This window comes from Mesoplodon densirostris, chromosome 5 (genome assembly GCF_025265405.1).
Source record: "Mesoplodon densirostris isolate mMesDen1 chromosome 5, mMesDen1 primary haplotype, whole genome shotgun sequence".
NCBI classification, from domain to species: Eukaryota; Metazoa; Chordata; class Mammalia; order Artiodactyla; family Ziphiidae; genus Mesoplodon; species Mesoplodon densirostris.
This window is the reverse complement of record NC_082665.1, coordinates 141,464,383-141,482,034: the sequence shown is the minus strand read 5'-3', so window position 1 is coordinate 141,482,034 and position 17,652 is coordinate 141,464,383. Positions and strand designations below refer to the sequence as shown.

Below are 17,652 nucleotides of genomic sequence, written 5' to 3'. Positions count from 1 at the left end.
AATACCGACCAGTCACACCAAGCTAAAAGGAAAGAAGACTCTTAAATTTTACTTCTAGACAATATCTAGTTTAATTAAATAAACAAAATTAAATAAACCAAAACAAGTAAAAATAAATAAAAATAACACCTTTGGGGGCCTGAGCATTTGGAATGTTTCCGGAGTAGGGGAGTCTTTTTCCCTTTGTAAAGTCTAAAATGAAGAGAAGGATTGGGTAAGTTGACCTGCACATCCACTCTCTCAGGTATTCTTAGGTAAATAAAAATAGCAGCCTTTGATCAAAAGCTGACATTCTGAAATGTCCTTCACAGACAACATGCAGAACAAGCAAAGCTTACAGCGCACACAAAGAAACAACTCCAGCCCTTTTTTTCTGTTGGTCAAACATAAATCCAAGCTCATTCCTTAGTAGAATTTTTATTAGATACAAAATTAAGACAAAGGAAAAGTGTGTAAGAATGGCCATTCCAGGATGCGCTGTTGAGTCAAATTAGCCAAACATGAGCACAAATTACAATCACAAGTACTGAGTATATTCAATATAACAATGGACATAAGTTTATAGGAAAAACAAATATATTCAAACAATACATGCCTTATTAAACCAGAAAAAAAGTACTTGCCAACTTTCCTGATTTTTTCCAAAATCACATTTGCTTAAATAAATTTGAATAAAATAACCCAACCATTTAAAAACAGAAAACCATATAAATGTTTTAAGACGTATTAACACATTTTGAAAAACAAACTATTTTCTACAATCACTTAAGTTTTATCAAGAAAGTACATTTGTAGAATAGCAATGTATCATTAATTTTTCACATAGATTAAATAGACTATATGTTTCAATCCTCCTCCCAGATTAGTGGTAAGGAACTTACTTTTTGAGAGTATGGGATTAATAATGATAGAGAAAATATGGACATTGATTTTAGGACAAAAGTGTGTTTTTCTTAAATGTGTAACAGATCATTTCACCCAGGCTTCATATAGTTAACTTTAATTAGGTCAGGTTTTAACTATAGAATTTCAAATGAAAGTAAAGGCAAATTCTTAAAAATGCAAAGCTGATTTGTAATAAAGCTATGTTTATTATTGAAAATCTTACTGTTGCTTATGAGTTAGCCTAAGCACCTAACTTTTTTCAAGTTGTTTCTATAGGTAAATGTTCCACAGGTAAATTATTCTCCATAATTGCTTCCAGTATTTCAATACAGAACCAGAAAAATTGGCTAGTACTACAAATTAGAAAGAAAAAGGGCACCAAAACAAATGACACATCAACTGGGAAAGCAAGCCATCTTATAGAGACATTCAAGAAAGCCATCATTGTATACCATACCATTTCTCTAGCATTTCGGCAAAGAGCCATATCAGGATCCAATTTATCACGAACAAAATAGTTCCTTTCATTCATCTCTGATCGGAGTGTCTTTCCTTTAATTAAGTACACGTTAGCCATGTATGGGACATTCCATATCCCTCTGAAAGTAAAGATAAGACGTTCCAAAATACCACAAATACGAAGTTTTATTTTCATGTTTTTAAAATAAATGCCTTCTATGTTTTTAAATTTTTCAGATATAAACTACTGAATCAAGTTACACACAAATGCAAACACATTTAATGATATCTGACACATATATACACACACATATACATGAGATTACTTGGTAAACACTACATACTATGAGATAAACCACTATCTCCCTACATAAACTTCATTTTAAGGTTGATATGTTTGGCATTTTGGCTGTCATTCCTCACTCTGTTGATACAGCTAGAGTATAATTTTCTGTTGTACATATAAGATTAAGCAGTCTGATAGCAAAAAATAGCACACCCAGCCAGTGGCGTACTGCAGCCAGCTCACACAGGCTCCCCAGAGCATTTAGCTTGCCTTCCGACTTCACATTGGAAGCTTGAAATCAGCCGTGGTAGAACTATTCAGAACACAGAACTTGGCAAACACTACAAATCAGGGCCTCCTCCAACCCAAAGAACTACTTGTTAGACATTTACCAGCACATCGCTGAATACAGCCTAAAATTCTCCTAAAATATAGCCTTTTGAAATTCATTAAGCTATCTCAATTGTCTGTAGAAAAAGGAAGATATAAAGAAACATAGCTAGAAGTACATGAGTGTTGGGAGACACTTTATTTTGTCCTTTATTCTTTCCCACGCCTGTCTCCTTACTCTGAACATGACTCATTTCATAAAAACAATATAATAGAGGTTCACATGAAGGGATATACCTTTGCTTTTAGAGCACTGAAAGGGAAGATCCTGACCAAGGAAATGTAGTTAGATATTGAAAGCAATATACATAACATCATTTTGTCGTACTAGATGAGCCTCAAAGGAAATGGCCAATCAAAAATATACAATGTGTCCACTGAATTCAGAAATTAATCACTGGTATGGTAGAGTGTGCACTGTTTCAATTTTAGAGGAAAACACACACACAGACACACACACACACACACACGATGTCATTCTTTCATGTAGCTTTTATACACAAGGTACATTCTTCTATTAACTAAATCAAAAACCTCTACTTTATTCTTTTCCTTACACTTTAGACAACAATTACAGGAGGTTGGACAGAAAAACACCAGTGCCTAAAACAAATGAAATATGAGTTCTCTGTTTCTACTTCTGTGAAGCCTTATTCCCGCTATACCCACAGACAATATCAGGCATATGGTCTATCCTGATCATTCCAGAATCAATTAACGTACTTTGAAACAACAGAATATGATCTTAATAGTATTTTCTCAGTTATCATGCTTCTTAACTGCAGCTAACAAAAGCCTTTATCGTTTACATCATTCAAATTTACTATTACTGTTTTTACACCTATTATTATTTTCACAAGCAAAACATCTCTTTACCACTCAACTGTTCAACAAGAAGTGTGTGGGGGTTTTTTTTCCTAAATTTTAACCCTTTTTAATTGAGCTGATGTATCTGAGAAATTAGGCAAAGCACTTAATGTCTCAGTCACTCTGGTCCATCATCTGTATGAAAAACAGGATACATTCTTCCTTAATATTACCTTAGTAAAAAAAAACTACTTCAGGTGTGATTAATTTTTAGTTTAAAAAATATCAATTGTTGTCTCTGAAATAAATATCAGTCATGCACATACTTTGTAGTAAGTATATTCTTTTCAAACTCTAGAAATGGAAATCATACTGGCAAAGCAATTTCTCTTTAAAGCAGAATATTAGCTATATTACACAGAAAATTCTTGCAAAAGGAAATGTTGGAAGGTTTGATTGTTGGTGTTTTTGTTTGCTCATTTATAAAATTTTATAAGCTATCAAACAACCTTCACCCTGGCCACTAAAGAAATTAGCTAAACTAAATTCCCTTTCCAAACTTTAAAGAATATTCCTCTTCTAACAACCATAAGATTACTACCCATGGTAATCATACATTGTCTTTTAGTATTTCCCACAACTGAGAGTTTGTGCCTTTGAAGATTTACAACTTTAAGAACAATTTTTTAAATATTAGTTTTACACTAGTATTGCAGGATCCCAAGTGGTCTCCAGGTCTTCAAATTTCTATTTAACATAAAGAGATAAAAAAATGTTTGAAAATTCAATATAATATTAACAAGACCATATCTTTAGATAAAAGTATTTTACATTAAAAGATCAAATCAAGTAACTTACACTCTATTCCCTTGAACAATATCCACATAATCTTCAGATCGAGCGTAGTATCCATCAGGACTCAAGGCCCCCCAGAAGTTGGACCACAGCTTTCCATGACGAGTTACAAGAGGAGCAATGATCTTTCTAAAGAGAAGAGAGAAAAACAAACCCAGATAATTATTTATTTTTTAATTGCCACAGAATTATGTGTTTTGGGCTTAACATGACACAGAAAACAATAAAGTTCATTTAGCACACATGTAGTTAGTCCAAAAAACTAAATGTAAAATAAAATAGAGAGGAATTTCCTCCCCTCACTTTCTTTAAAAATAAGTACATTGCTGACTTTCAATGATGTTTTTTAAAAAAGACTAATGAGAAAGTAAAAGTAATTGAAAATGCGAATGAAAGTATAAAAACAACTTTTAAAAGTATCATACTTATATCCAAAAAGTATAACTACCTTAATTATTTAGTTATTTTAGTATTTCGAAAATTATACTAAATGAAATCAAATATTTTCATTGTTATTAGGCAGACGTAACAGTCCCTGGTGCATTAAGGTATCCAATAAATATTTGCTGAATAAAAAAATGTATGAAGATGGGCTGAGATATTTGTAAGTAGGCCAGTAAGTTAAGCCTTGAATTACTTTAAAGTATGTTTCCGTTTTGTTTTTTTTTTAACTTTTAAAATGGGTTGTGCTAGCCCTGGCAACACTAAACATTTTTCTGGTCTTTTGACTATTTTAGAAAACAAAATAAAAGGTGATTGCTATACCGTGCTGTCTCACTACCTACCAGGGAAGCAGCCCCTTTAAGACAAGTATATGTTACAAATTCAATACATGCCAGATTTCTTTTAAGGAAATCTAATTTATAATGTGTCAACATTTTCCAAATGAGGTAACAAAATCTGAAGTTCTGTTAGAACTATTTTTAAAATGAAGTAAATTGTAGTGGTGTCACACAATTTTGAAGAAAATCTCACACAACTCCTCCAAGAGGAAGGTTATAGACCAACTATTTCCACAAAAAAAAACGTATTTCACAACCCTCCAATCTTGTGAAGAACAGGTGTGCCCTTTCTCTTACCTATGGAAAAGTGACACACAGTCTGTAAATACACTTCATGCAAAATAATGATTGTAGTTTATTTTTCCTGGTTCCTATTAGAATAAAATGTTAACCAGATACATTTACATTTTGTTTTGTTTAGAATACTTACAATATTGGAAATAAAAACATAAATTAGAATCTACATATTATGTTAATCTAAGGAATGAATGATAATTCAATGTCGATAACTAACAAGATCAAATATTTAATAGAAAAAAATCTTGTAATTTATAATCTTAGCTGCCTGACAGCTGGGGAAAGAGACATTGAAAAGCAAAATCCATCTTCTGTGTGCCTCAATGTTTTCAGTATGGAATTAGAAGATTAATACTGAGAGGTTTTAGCTTTTGAAATAATAACTGAATTCTCAAATTGACAAATTATACAAACGATGGATTAGTGGAGTATAATAGACTTCTTACATATTTTATTCAGCAAAATGAAAACAGTAATTCTAACATTTCATTGCTAACCATTCTATTTGTTAAGAGAAATAATTGTGTTAATATATGTGAACATACACAGAGTAATACCTGGCACTTAATAAGCACTCACTAAAGGTGGGGTATTAGTGAGAGTATTAATAGTAGTAGCAGTAGTAGTTGTAAATGAAGATTAATATCATTATAAGCCGGTATAGATGGTGCCTTTTACGCATTTCAATTCAGTTAAATGAAAACAGGTATTGCCTAGAGATAATTAGTTCAGTACTAAACAAAATCACAGATCAGCCTGTGCAATAATATGTACCTCTGAAATTTATTTCATATTCTAAGAACTTCCAACTCTGTAATAACTTTTTAGGTCAGAAGTTTTATGAAATTCTACTTTAAAAATATCTGTGGAAAATAAGGCAATTCTATTTTTAGATAGATCACAATTTCATCTAGCTTTAAATAGAAAAATAGGCCAAATATAATTGATAAACATCACATTTGTGATTGTAACTAATATTGAATATTTTGAAATTTTCATCAGGTTGTTTTCTATTTGACTTCTTTAAAAGAAAACTAATTACTTAGAATTGAAAGTTTATAAGGTGTAGAAAATAATTTCTTGTGAGTTCCCTCAATTTGCTAAACACAGACAAGTAATTACAGCATGTCCATATAGATACAGAAAATAATTATAATTTTAAACATAAATTGACACTGAATTATATATAGTACCTGTTTTGTTCAATCAAAATTTTTAAAGTCCTTGGATTTGTCAAAACAACATCTGCATCCACACTAAAGTAATAATCACAGTTTTCATCCTGACGGCAAAAATCCCTGTCATTGAAAAAGAAATAAAATATGCATTAAATAAAAATTTGCTGGTTGAAAAATGTTAACATAAAGCTCATAAGCAAAATAAGGTTTCTCTAAAATACTTTTCTAATCAAAATAGTAAGACTATATCCAAAAGGATAAATATCTTAAATTTCAAAATGGTCAGTTGATCAACACAGATGTTCATGGGTAGAGTGAAACTAAAAATTTTAGGGGAAGTGAAATAGATTTTCAAGCCACTAAATACTTCAAAGCATAAAACATCCAGTCAGAAAGGCAATTTATAATTCAGCATTTAATTCTCTCTAAAAAGGGAACATAATTTATACCAATGGATTTATCAACAAATTTTTTTCACAAATCAAAATGTTTTCTGCACACACACACACACACATTCACAGTGTAAAATCCTGTATATCCAACAACTCAGTTTTAATTGAATCTTGGAAATACAGGTGTATAACTCTTTAGGTGTTAATACTTTTTAAACTTGATTTGCATGGAATTCTTTCTAAGATGGTCACTGCCCTGCTTCTTATCCAGGGACACGGATTGTGGTGTATGCTTTCTTGGTAGAGTCTGGAGCGTTATCATCAGGAACACGAAGGAATGAACTACTTGTGATACATGATAGGCTTCCAAGTATTATGGTTTCTGCATTTGGAGCCCTCTCTTTCTGAGCTCTCCTCCCTCACTGCTGATCCGAGTTATCACTTTCTGCTACTGTCAGTGTTTACCTCCATGACACATTTGTTTCTAAGCAACTGTCAAGCAGGACACCAGACAGGAAAATTTGTTACAATTGTGCAAAAAAATTAGAGGAAGTTTTTTTTAAAATACTATAACTATGCACGGTGACAGATAGTAACTACTTATTGTGGTGATTATTTCACAATGTATACAAATATTGAAGCTGTGTTGTACACCTCAAATTAACATTATATGTCAATTATACCTCAATAAAAATGAAAATTAAATATTTTTTTTAAAAACAGCTCAAATTATCTTGGAAAAAAATTTAAAAATTTATACCACATGATTTCAAGGTTAATATAAATCCCTAGTAATAAAGTGTAGCACTGATCTTAGAGCAACAAAACAGAATTGAGAGCTCACAATCACTCATAAACACTCAGTTATCTGATTTTTGACCAAGGCCAAGTCAATTAAGTAGGAAAAGAAAAGCCTTAAAGTAAAAAGGAGTATTGAAACAACTGGAATTTCATTTGCAAAGAATAAAAGTTGACCCCTACTTCACTCCAAACACAAAAATGTATTCAAGATGAATTGCAGATTGAAACATCTTAAACATAAATGCTAGAAAGATAAAGCTTATGAAAGAAAAATTCCAAAGAATGTCTTCATGACACTGGAAAAAGAAAGATTTCTTAAATAGAAAATAAACCCCAAAGCACAAAGCATAAAAGAAAAAGATGAAATAGAATTTTATTAAAATTAAAATTTCTTCTCATTAAAAGGCAATACTTAGAAAGTAAAAAATCAAGCCATAGAATGGAACAAATATTCACAAAATATTACAGAGATAGAGTTTAGATAGATAGATAGATTTTGTATACAAAATATATAAATAATTCCTACAAATACACAACTAACAAGATAACCCAATGTAAACAAAAATGCACAAAAGATTTAGATACCTTTAGATACCTAACCACAGTAAGATACCTTTTCATACCCAGTAGGGTGGCTAAAATAAAAAAGATGGGAAATATCAAATGTTGACAAACATGTGGAGCAGCTGGAGCTCTATTACCATGCTGTTACAAGTGTAAAATGTACAACCAAGGCTTCCCTGGTGGCGCAGTGGTTGAGAATCTTCCTGCTAATGCAGGGGACACGGGTTCGAGCCCTGGGAAGATCCCACATGCCACGGGGCAACTGGGCCTGTGAGCCACAACTACTGAGCCTGCACGTCTGGAGCCTGTGCTCCGCAACAAGAGAGGCCGCGACAGTGAGAGGCCCGCGCACCGCGATGAAGAGTGGCCCCCGCTCACTGCAACTAGAGAAAGCCCTCGCACAGAAACGAAGACACAACACAGCCAAAAAAAAAAAAAAAAAAAAAAAGTCCAACCATTTTGGACTATTTAGCTGTTTCTTATAAACATACATCTATCCTAACCCTATGACCTAGTTAGTCCACTCCTTGGTATTTTCCCAAAATATACTACAGCATATGTACACACACGCACACACACACACACACACACACACACACACACACATATTTACACTTCTAATAAAGAATCTTCATTAGCAGCCTTATTCATAATGGCCCCAAACTGGACATAGCCCAATGTCTATCACCAGGGGCGTGTGTAAACCACTTGCAGTATATTCATATGATAAAATACTAGTCAGCAATGAAAAGGAATGAGCTGCTGATAACTGTAATGACATGAGTGAATTTAAAAAACACTGTGCTAAGGCAAAGCCAGATATAACAGAGCACATACAACAAATTTTTAAATAGAGAAAATAAGTTCTAAATGTGGACCCAAGGTACTCTCCAATGATGAAGTTATGGAACCATTAGTAGTAACATCTGTTTGGTTTTTCTAAGGCCCGTTTTCCTGCCTGTCCCTTTACCCCCATAATAGGCACTGTCCATCACTTTGGGCCTGAAGCTTCCACAGCACAAGAACATCTCCTGCTGAGAAATCACTGAGTCTTACCTTTTCATTACCAGCTTTTAACCTACTGATGGGCATATTCAATTAACATTCACTGAATAAGTGATCGTTTTTGCTATTACCAGAATTTTATTAGTAATCTGTCTGAAGTATTAAAGGGGCTAAACAAAGGACTTAAAATATTTCTTCTGTGGTTACAGTACTATTTAGATCAATAGGTAACTAGAATATCTGAAACACACATTTCTGCCACACAAAAGCTTCAGATAATGTATATTTAAATCACTGTTACATCAGTCACACTACTCATCTGTCTGGGGATTTAAATCTTGATCTGAAGTTCAGTTAATAGTTTGAATAAACATATTGACTCTTAGCCATTAAAAGAAAAACATAAATAACTTTCATGGCCCTTTAGACATAAATACACACAAACATAGATATAGTCCGAACAACAGAGGTATGCTCACGTGTGGGCACAAACACACACAGACACACACAGTTGAGACATCCAAGTTTAGGACACTAATTTTGAAGAAAAGTTGTCTTTCTTTTTTAAGTTTCTTTAGTAGATACTGGTTGAATTTAAATTTGCTAAAACATACATTCCCATGTTTCTGGCTTCGGCTTGACTTAGATTTTCTTCCGGTCCTACTATTTTCATAGTAGTGATTTCATGTTTAGCTTTATCAAAAAACACCTTGATGTCCTTTTCATGATAAACTTCCTGTAACATATTTTAAAAATTGAAAATTAGTCTAAAAATGAAGAAAAGTAGTGAGAAAAAAGACAATAAGATGACTGAAGTATTCATATGTAGGGATGACTTCACATTCAAAATTTGTGAATTCCACCATTCACATATTCACTCACTACAGGCAAAGTGATAACTATATTAAGCATATTATATTGAAATATCATCTAAATATCACATGTAGAATCTAAAATAGATACATATCAATTTAAAAAAAAAGATACTTCAAAATTCTTTTAACATCTACTCCTAGTCCTTGCATTAATACTTAAATCCTGAGTGCTATAAAATATTTCTGACTTGAGGGGGAAAATGGCTTGTGCCCTGAGAATCTTAGACATGTTTTGTAAAATATCCATAAAAAATATCTATTAAACCTAACAGATTAATCTGTTATAATTTTTTTTATAAAATAAATATTACAATATTATTTTAAGCAGAGAGAAAATTAATGGTCACATAAAAAGTTGTGTTTTTTACAAAAAGAATGGAAAGTTAAAATTTTATTGATGAGAAAATAATCAACATGAAAAGTCATCAAATTAGTGTGATTCAACTGTGCTAAAATTTAGATAAGGTTATCTATCTCCATCATTAGAGCATTTCAGAGCTCTTTATGTATCAAGTCTCACTAAGTATTTTTGAAAGCTTTTCACAGGTTGTTAAAACTACTTATCATACAAAAGCTGCATAGAATTAATTTTAAATAAAAGAAGATAAAAACTCCTGCTATCAAGAGGTTTTAGGTCCTATGAAAGGAGGAAAAATATAAATAAAAGACACAATACATAAAAACAAAATACTTTAATGTAAGTACATGTATTACAATGCATTTTACAAAGCCAATTCTCAATACATTCACCCCTTTAAACTTATCTGAGGTGGTTTTCTGCAAATATAAAATAGTCTCTGGAAAAGGCAAATGATTAGCCGATATGTACATCAGGAAGAAAGAACAATCTTAAACAAAAAGTATTAGGACAAAAGAGAGAAAAGAGCATACTTCACAGCTATTGAGTTTTTCTAGGTGATAATAAATGCCAACTGTTTTAACAGGGAAGAGACAAGCAAAATTGAAAAATATTGAGGAAAAATGTCTTTAAATTTAGACTATACATAGGAGGTATTTGGGAGGTTCTGAATATTTTTGAAGGAAATGACAGTATCAAAATCTTTAGGGGAAGAGCATGCCATTGTGTAATTAATCAAAACAATACTGTATATGGAAGATATTTCAAGTTCTGATGTTGGGTATTATCATTAGCTGTAAACAATTTAATGATCGGTTCTATAAAAGAAAGTACCAGAACTAACCCAAAGGCAAAGGACTACAGGCCCTTTGATATCTCTTCATTATATAATAAGTTGAACATATAAAAATGGCTGATATTCAACCATTTTTGATATACAAAAAATTGACAGTTTCATGTGTCTCATCCCAATAGTATGATACTAGCTTCTAAACTCTAAAATCCTTAGGTTCTAAATACGCAGAGTAGTAATGACTTCAAAAATCCCCCACTGAATTTAACTCAAATTAAAAAAAAATTTTTAGACATGACTAAATAATAACAAATAGTTCCAAATAAGATCAAAATAGTTTTCCCATAAAATATTCATTTCTCAAATACTTACTTTGTTATGAATAAAGAGTTTAACTGCTTCTTTTGGGTAATCCAGTGTCAACAATATGTCCAGAAATCGAGGTAGGAAAGGGGTTGGTTGCTCAATAAAAACACCTATTGTTACATTTGGGTGAACCTTTGTTTTGTGGCAAACATAAAAGCAAATTAGAATTAGCATGGTTTTACTTTAAATTCTATTCAAGTTTTAATCAATACAACATAAAACATACTAGAATATCAGTACAACTTAACCTAAATTTGATTGCCCCATGACAATTCTCTAATACATTTTTGTGGACCCCACCAAAGTGATTTTCCTGAATCACATCTTGACATTATGATTTAGGTTGAAGAGGAAACTCACTATCGTATAACATAGGGATACTGTAATTAAGGTTACTGCCTGCTCTACTATTTAATGCTTCCTTTAAGATAGTCCTAAAAGAAACTTCCTTCAGATCTAAATCTATTTGATAGCTTCATCTATGAAACCAGAATGCTAATTGTGCTTCCGTGTTTGTTTCCATGGTTTGGAAGTTTAGTGGTTAATTTATAGCTCAAAGAAAACAATCACAGAGGCTTGAGACTTTATTTCTATCCTTGAAACTTTAATCTCATTTTACTGATAGTACTTTATTTTGCTTCATCATTATATTATATATAAGGAAAGCTACTTTCTTTCACTAATATATTTTATCTTGTATTGATTTTTAACATTTTCTTAATTTCTGTTTGGGTATGTTTTTTTTTTTTTTTTTTTTTTTTTTTTTTTTTTTTTTTTTTTTTTTTTTTTGCGGTATGAGGGCCTCTCACTGTTGTGGCCTCCCCCGTTGCGGAGCACAGGCTCCGGACGCGCAGGCTCCGGACGCGCAGGCTCAGCGGCCATGGCTCACGGGCCCAGCCGCTCCGCGGCATATGGGATCCTCCCAGACCGGGGCACGAACCCGTATCCCCTGCATCGGCAGGCGGACTCTCAACCACTTGCGCCACCCGGGAGGCCCTGTTTGGGTATGTTTTAGAGAATAGTTTCTTTCATTCATTGCATGAACAATTCTGAAATATCCACTATTAGTCCGTCCTTGTGATAAGAAATATTTTTAAAAAGGAGTGAAAATTCCTTGCTTGGAAAACTTACAAATGATTGAGGAAGACAGAAACATAAGTAAATGCCATGTAATAGTGTTATTACCAGAACCATATGAAAGATTTCTTTATAATGCCTTTTTTAATCAGTCTTAAAGCCTGACTTTAAAGATTATAGATTTTTAAATTACAAACTACATACAGATGGGTGAAGGAGGTCAAAAGGTAAAATAAATAAATAAATACAGTGCATTACTGAGCAAGAAAAAAAAATTTTAATAAAGATTACAGATATTTTAAAGTACCATATACGTTAAGTGCTGAATTAGGTAACTCTCCCCCATCTTTTCACACGTGATACCTCACATATTCCTCTGTTATCTGGATAATAACATTATTTGTTTGCAGTGAAGTACAAGTCATACACTGTTGTCCTTCTTATCAATTCATTCAGTCACCCAAATATTTATTGCTAAATCAATAAACAAAAACAAACAACTAAAGACAAAATATCTACCTTCTAGGAGTTCTCAATTTAAAAAGGAAAATGAGTAAAAACTAGATGACAACTCTCCCTTATCAAGTGATGTGATGCATTTCATTTAAATTTTGTAATAACCTTAGAAGTTATTTATTATCCCAAATTTACACATGAGGAAAATGGGACTTAGAAGAGTTAAGCAACTCAGAACACATAAATTAGTAAAGAACTGGGCTTCAACATGCTACATCTCCATTGTCAATCTAAGCTCATTTTTATATACTAATGATAATAAGAGTACAACAGTTAGCTATTATCAAGGCTTAGCACCTCATATATATAATTTATACATATAAAATATCATTATATATACATCTATATAATTTCATTTAACCCTCCTACCAATCCTCTGAGATAGCCATTATCATTTTTACATATAGAGAAACTTGCCTACGGCCCACACCTAAGTATATGGTAGCCCTAGATCTTAACTACCCACATAATTTTAATTTTTATATCCCTGTTGCATAATTATTACACATATAAAACACATAAGAAATTTATGCATAATAAAATGGTTTTCCTTTCTAACAGTCTACAAGACAAAAAAGCTTAGCTTAAGAATTAGGTGATTTTCACCTATATGCAAAAAATAAAGATAAAAACTATAACATAAATATTTTTCAATCTTTGCACCAGAAAGTTTATGTAAAAGGATACTAAACAGATAAAAAGCTTTAACTCTCCCTCCAGAAGACTTTGCAAAAAAGATCAGGATGAATTTTTTTTTTTTTTTTTCTTTTTGCGGTATGCGGGCCTCTCACTGTTGTGGCCTCTCCCGTTGCGGAGCACAGGCTCCGGATGCGCAGGCCCAGCGGCCATGGCTCACGGGCCCAGCCGCTCCGCGGCATATGGGATCCTCCCAGACCGGGGCACGAACCCGTATCCCCTGCATCGGCAGGCGGACTCTCAACCACTGCGCCACCAGGGAGGCCCCAGGATGAATTTTTAAACATCTTCATGATGCAGCTTCAGTCAGAAAGTTTCTGGCTTTCTTTCCACATAGGAAACATGCAGTCTGTTATTTGAGAGAGTAGCCAAAAAGTCTTATTTTCAAGTAAAATAGGTTATATTCAGAAGGTCCTAAATGTGGACAAGTTACTCTTTATCCTTCTTTTCAGAACAGAACAGAAACTATTTAATTCAGGAGCCTGAGTGTTATACGGTGAGAGTATTTTTGTATTTGCATGGGTACAGAAGTCACCAGAACTATAGTAAGGTGAATTTTATTTCTGTCTATACTTATCTGGCATGCTGTAGATACTCAATAAACCTATGGTGAATGAAGGAAAGAATCAGCCTTAATGACAAAATCATCCCTAGAATTCAATTGTTCATACACATAATTGTCTTCCAAGTTACAAGAGAAATTTTTTGGAAGAAAAATGTTACTACAGGATATCCTAAAACTGCTCTGGTTGATGAGAGAAGGATGCATAAAATGTTTAATAGACACATAATAATTACTTCCAGTTGCTCATTTACTCTCAACATATAAACGTTAAACTATAGCTGTAATTCTCTATGAAACACATGTATAAGTAGCACTGTGTCTGGCATATAATATGTACATCACATCCAGGCGAAATTGCACAGTGATCAAGATTATAGGATCTGGAGCCAGACTGCCTAAATTTAAATCCCACCCCCAACACTTAAAAAAAATCACATGCCTTAAGCAAGTTACTGAACGTATATATACCTCAGTTTTCTCATCTGTAAAACTCAGTCAACAGTACTACCTACTTAAGGGATTTGTGAAGTTACTATGTTACTATCTATAAAATATTAAAACAGTCCTTAGTCATATATTATTTTAAAATCATCAAATTTGAAAATCAAGCACAGATAAAATTAGTCCATATAAATAACGAAGTATTGTACCTCAACACTTTGACCAAGTTACCAGACTAAAATAAAACAAGAGCACCCAATCACAGCAAGCTAGTAAATATTAACAGCCAAGCCCTTTTCACTGGGGTCAATTATTAACTGGTTTTGCTGGAAATACACAAATCCAGCAATTTTTGGAGTCATCATGTTTTAGCTTTTAAATCCATTATCTACCATATTATCAATACTATAAAATAATGTGCTTTTTTTCTTTTATAAATTATTGTATTTCATGACAGTGTACTTTTTTAAAATAGATCTTTATTAGAGTATAATTGCTTCACAATACTGTGTTAGTTTCTGTTGCACAACAAAGTGAATCAGCCATATGCATACATATATCCCCATATCCCCTTCCTCTTGAGCCTCCCTCTCACCCTCCCTGTCCCATCTCTCTAGGTCATCTCAAAGCACCAAGCTGATCGCCCTGTGCTATGCTGCTGCTTCCCACCAGCTAACTATTTTACATTCAGTAGTGTATATATGTCGATGCTACTCTCACTTCGCCCCAGCTTTCCCCTACCCCCACTGTGTCCTCAAGTCCATTCTCTATGTCTACGTCTTTATTCCTGCCCTGCTACTAGATTCATCAGTACCATTTTTTTTTTTTAGATTCCATATATATGTGTTAGCATACAGTATTTGTTTTTCTCTTTTTCACTTACTTCACTCTGTATGACAGACTGTAGGTCCATCCACCTCACTACTTTTTATTACTACGTTTCACACAGAGTCAATTCCACTTACATCTACTGCAGACAAGTCAATTGTATCCACTTCACAAAGAGTGCAGCCATTGTCTTGTGTCCATGCATTAGGTACATAGTTTCCAAAATAATTCAGGAGAATCTAGCAAAAGAAGGAAAACTGTATTAACAAAAGTAAACCTTGGACTTCCCTGGTGGTGCAGTAGTTAAGAATCCGCCCGCCAATGCAGGGGACAGGGGTTCGATCCCTGGTCCGGGAAGATCCCACATGCTGCAGAGCAACTAAGCCTGTGAGCCACAGCTACTGAGCCTGCACATCTAGAGCCTGTGTTCCACAACCATAGCAAGAGAAGTCACCGCAATGAGAAGCCCACGCAGTGCAACGAAGAGTAGTCCCCGCTCACTGCAACTAGAGGAAGCCTGCGTGCAGCAATGAAGACCCAACGCAGCCATTAATTAATTAATTAATTAATTAAAAGACCCCTCTCAAAAAAAAAAGAAAAAAAGTAAGCCTCTCCCATCGATGTGCTTTCATTCAATAAACCTCTAACTTCAAAGCATGTTTTCTGCATTAGGATATCCCCTTAATAATTCTACTAATACAGTGTACAGTGAATGGGGCAGCGCCAGTGTGACCTCCTACCAAAAGTAAACGAGTTCATCACCACTAAACCACCCTTTTAAGAAATGTTAAAAGGACTTCTTTAAGCAGAAGAGACAAGAACATAACCAGAAATATGAAAATTATGCAAGAGAAAAATGCCACCAGTAAAGGCAAATACAAAGTAAAGGTAAGGATCAACCAACTATATAGCTAGTATGAAGATTAAAATAAAAAACTAGTAAAATCAAATATATCTACAGTAATTAGTTAAGGATACACAATTTTTTTTTTTTTTTTTTTTTTTTTTTGCGGTACGCGGGCCTCCCGTTGTTGTGGCCTCTCCCGTTGCGGAGCCTGCGGCCATGGCTCACGGGTCCAGCCACTCCGCGGTACGTGGGATCTTCCCAGGCCGGGGTACGAACCCGTGTCCCCTGCACCGGCAGGTGGACTCTCAACCACTGCACCACCAGGGAAGCCCCACAAAATTTTTTAGATGTAAAATATGACATCAAAAACATAAAACATGGCAGAGGGGAGTAAAAATGTAGTGTTTTTAGAATACACTCAAACTTAAGCAATGATCAACTTAAAATAAACTGCTATATACATAGGTTGTTACATAAGAACCTCATGGTAACCATAAACCAATTGATATTAGATACACAAAAATAAAGAGGAAGTAATACAAACATTAACTGTAAAGAAAGTAACCAAATCACAAGAGAAGAAAGGAACATAGAAGAACAACAAAAATAACCAGAATACAACTAACAAAATTGTAGTAAGTACATACCTATCAATAATTACTTTAAATGTGAATGGACTACATGTTGCAATCCAGAAAATAGGGTGGCTGAATGGATAAAAACAACAAGATCCATATACATGCTGCATACCAGAGACTCACTTCACATCTAACGTCACACATGGACTAAAAGTGAGGGGATGGAAAAGGGTATTCCATACCATACAAACAGACATGAAAAGAGACTGGTGATAGCAATCCTTATATCAGACAAAATAGACTTTAAAACAAAGACTGTAAAAAGAGACAAAGATATTACATAATAATAAAGGGATCAATCCACCAAGAAGATAGAATAACACACACATGTACATACACACACCCATAGGAGTATCTAAACACATAAAGCAATTACTAACAAACATAAAGGGAGGGGCTTCCCTGGTGGCACAGTGGTTGAGAGTCCGCCTGCCGATGCAGGGGACGCGGGTTCATGCCCTGGTCCGGGAAGATCCCACATGTCGCGGAGCGGCTGGGCCCGTGAGCCATGGCCGCTGAGCCTGGGCGTCCGGAGCCTGTGCTCCGCAACGGGAGAGGCCACAACAGTGAGAGGCCTGCGTACCGCAAAAAAAATAAATAAATAAATAAAGGGAGGAACTGACAGTAACACAATAATAGTAGAAGACCCTAACACCTCACTTACATCAGTGGACAGATCATCCAGATAGAAAATCAATAAGGAAACACTGGCCTTAAATGACGCATTAGACCATATGGACCTTTCTTTTTCTTTATGTTTTCAGTTTTTTTTTTAACATCTTTATTGGAGTATAATTGCTTTATAATGTTGTGTTAGTTTCTGCTGTATAACAAAGTGAATCAACTATATGTATACATATATCTCCATATCCCCTCCGTCTTGCATCTCCCTCCCACCCTCCCTATCTCACCCCTCTAAGTGGTCACAAAGCACCGAGGTGATCTCCCTGT

General features: G+C 34.0%; 1 protein-coding gene across 3 annotated transcripts in view; it reads right to left on the bottom strand.

Moving 5' to 3' along the window:
* Positions 1 to 17,652, bottom strand: part of PLOD2 (procollagen-lysine,2-oxoglutarate 5-dioxygenase 2) — a 116,560-nt gene that overhangs the window by 8,594 nt on the left and 90,314 nt on the right. The window contains exons 8-14 of one of the 3 annotated variants that reach the window (XM_060099558.1): positions 15,354 to 15,455; positions 11,100 to 11,225; positions 9,316 to 9,437; positions 5,955 to 6,059; positions 3,686 to 3,811; positions 1,343 to 1,484; positions 130 to 192 (exon numbers count right to left, since the gene is read on the bottom strand). In XM_060099558.1, the coding sequence (XP_059955541.1) occupies positions 130 to 192; positions 1,343 to 1,484; positions 3,686 to 3,811; positions 5,955 to 6,059; positions 9,316 to 9,437; positions 11,100 to 11,225; positions 15,354 to 15,455 (786 nt within the window). The remainder of the gene's footprint in view (positions 1 to 129; positions 193 to 1,342; positions 1,485 to 3,685; positions 3,812 to 5,954; positions 6,060 to 9,315; positions 9,438 to 11,099; positions 11,226 to 15,353; positions 15,456 to 17,652) is intronic. The other 2 variants (XM_060099560.1, XM_060099561.1) reach the window with 2 other exon arrangements.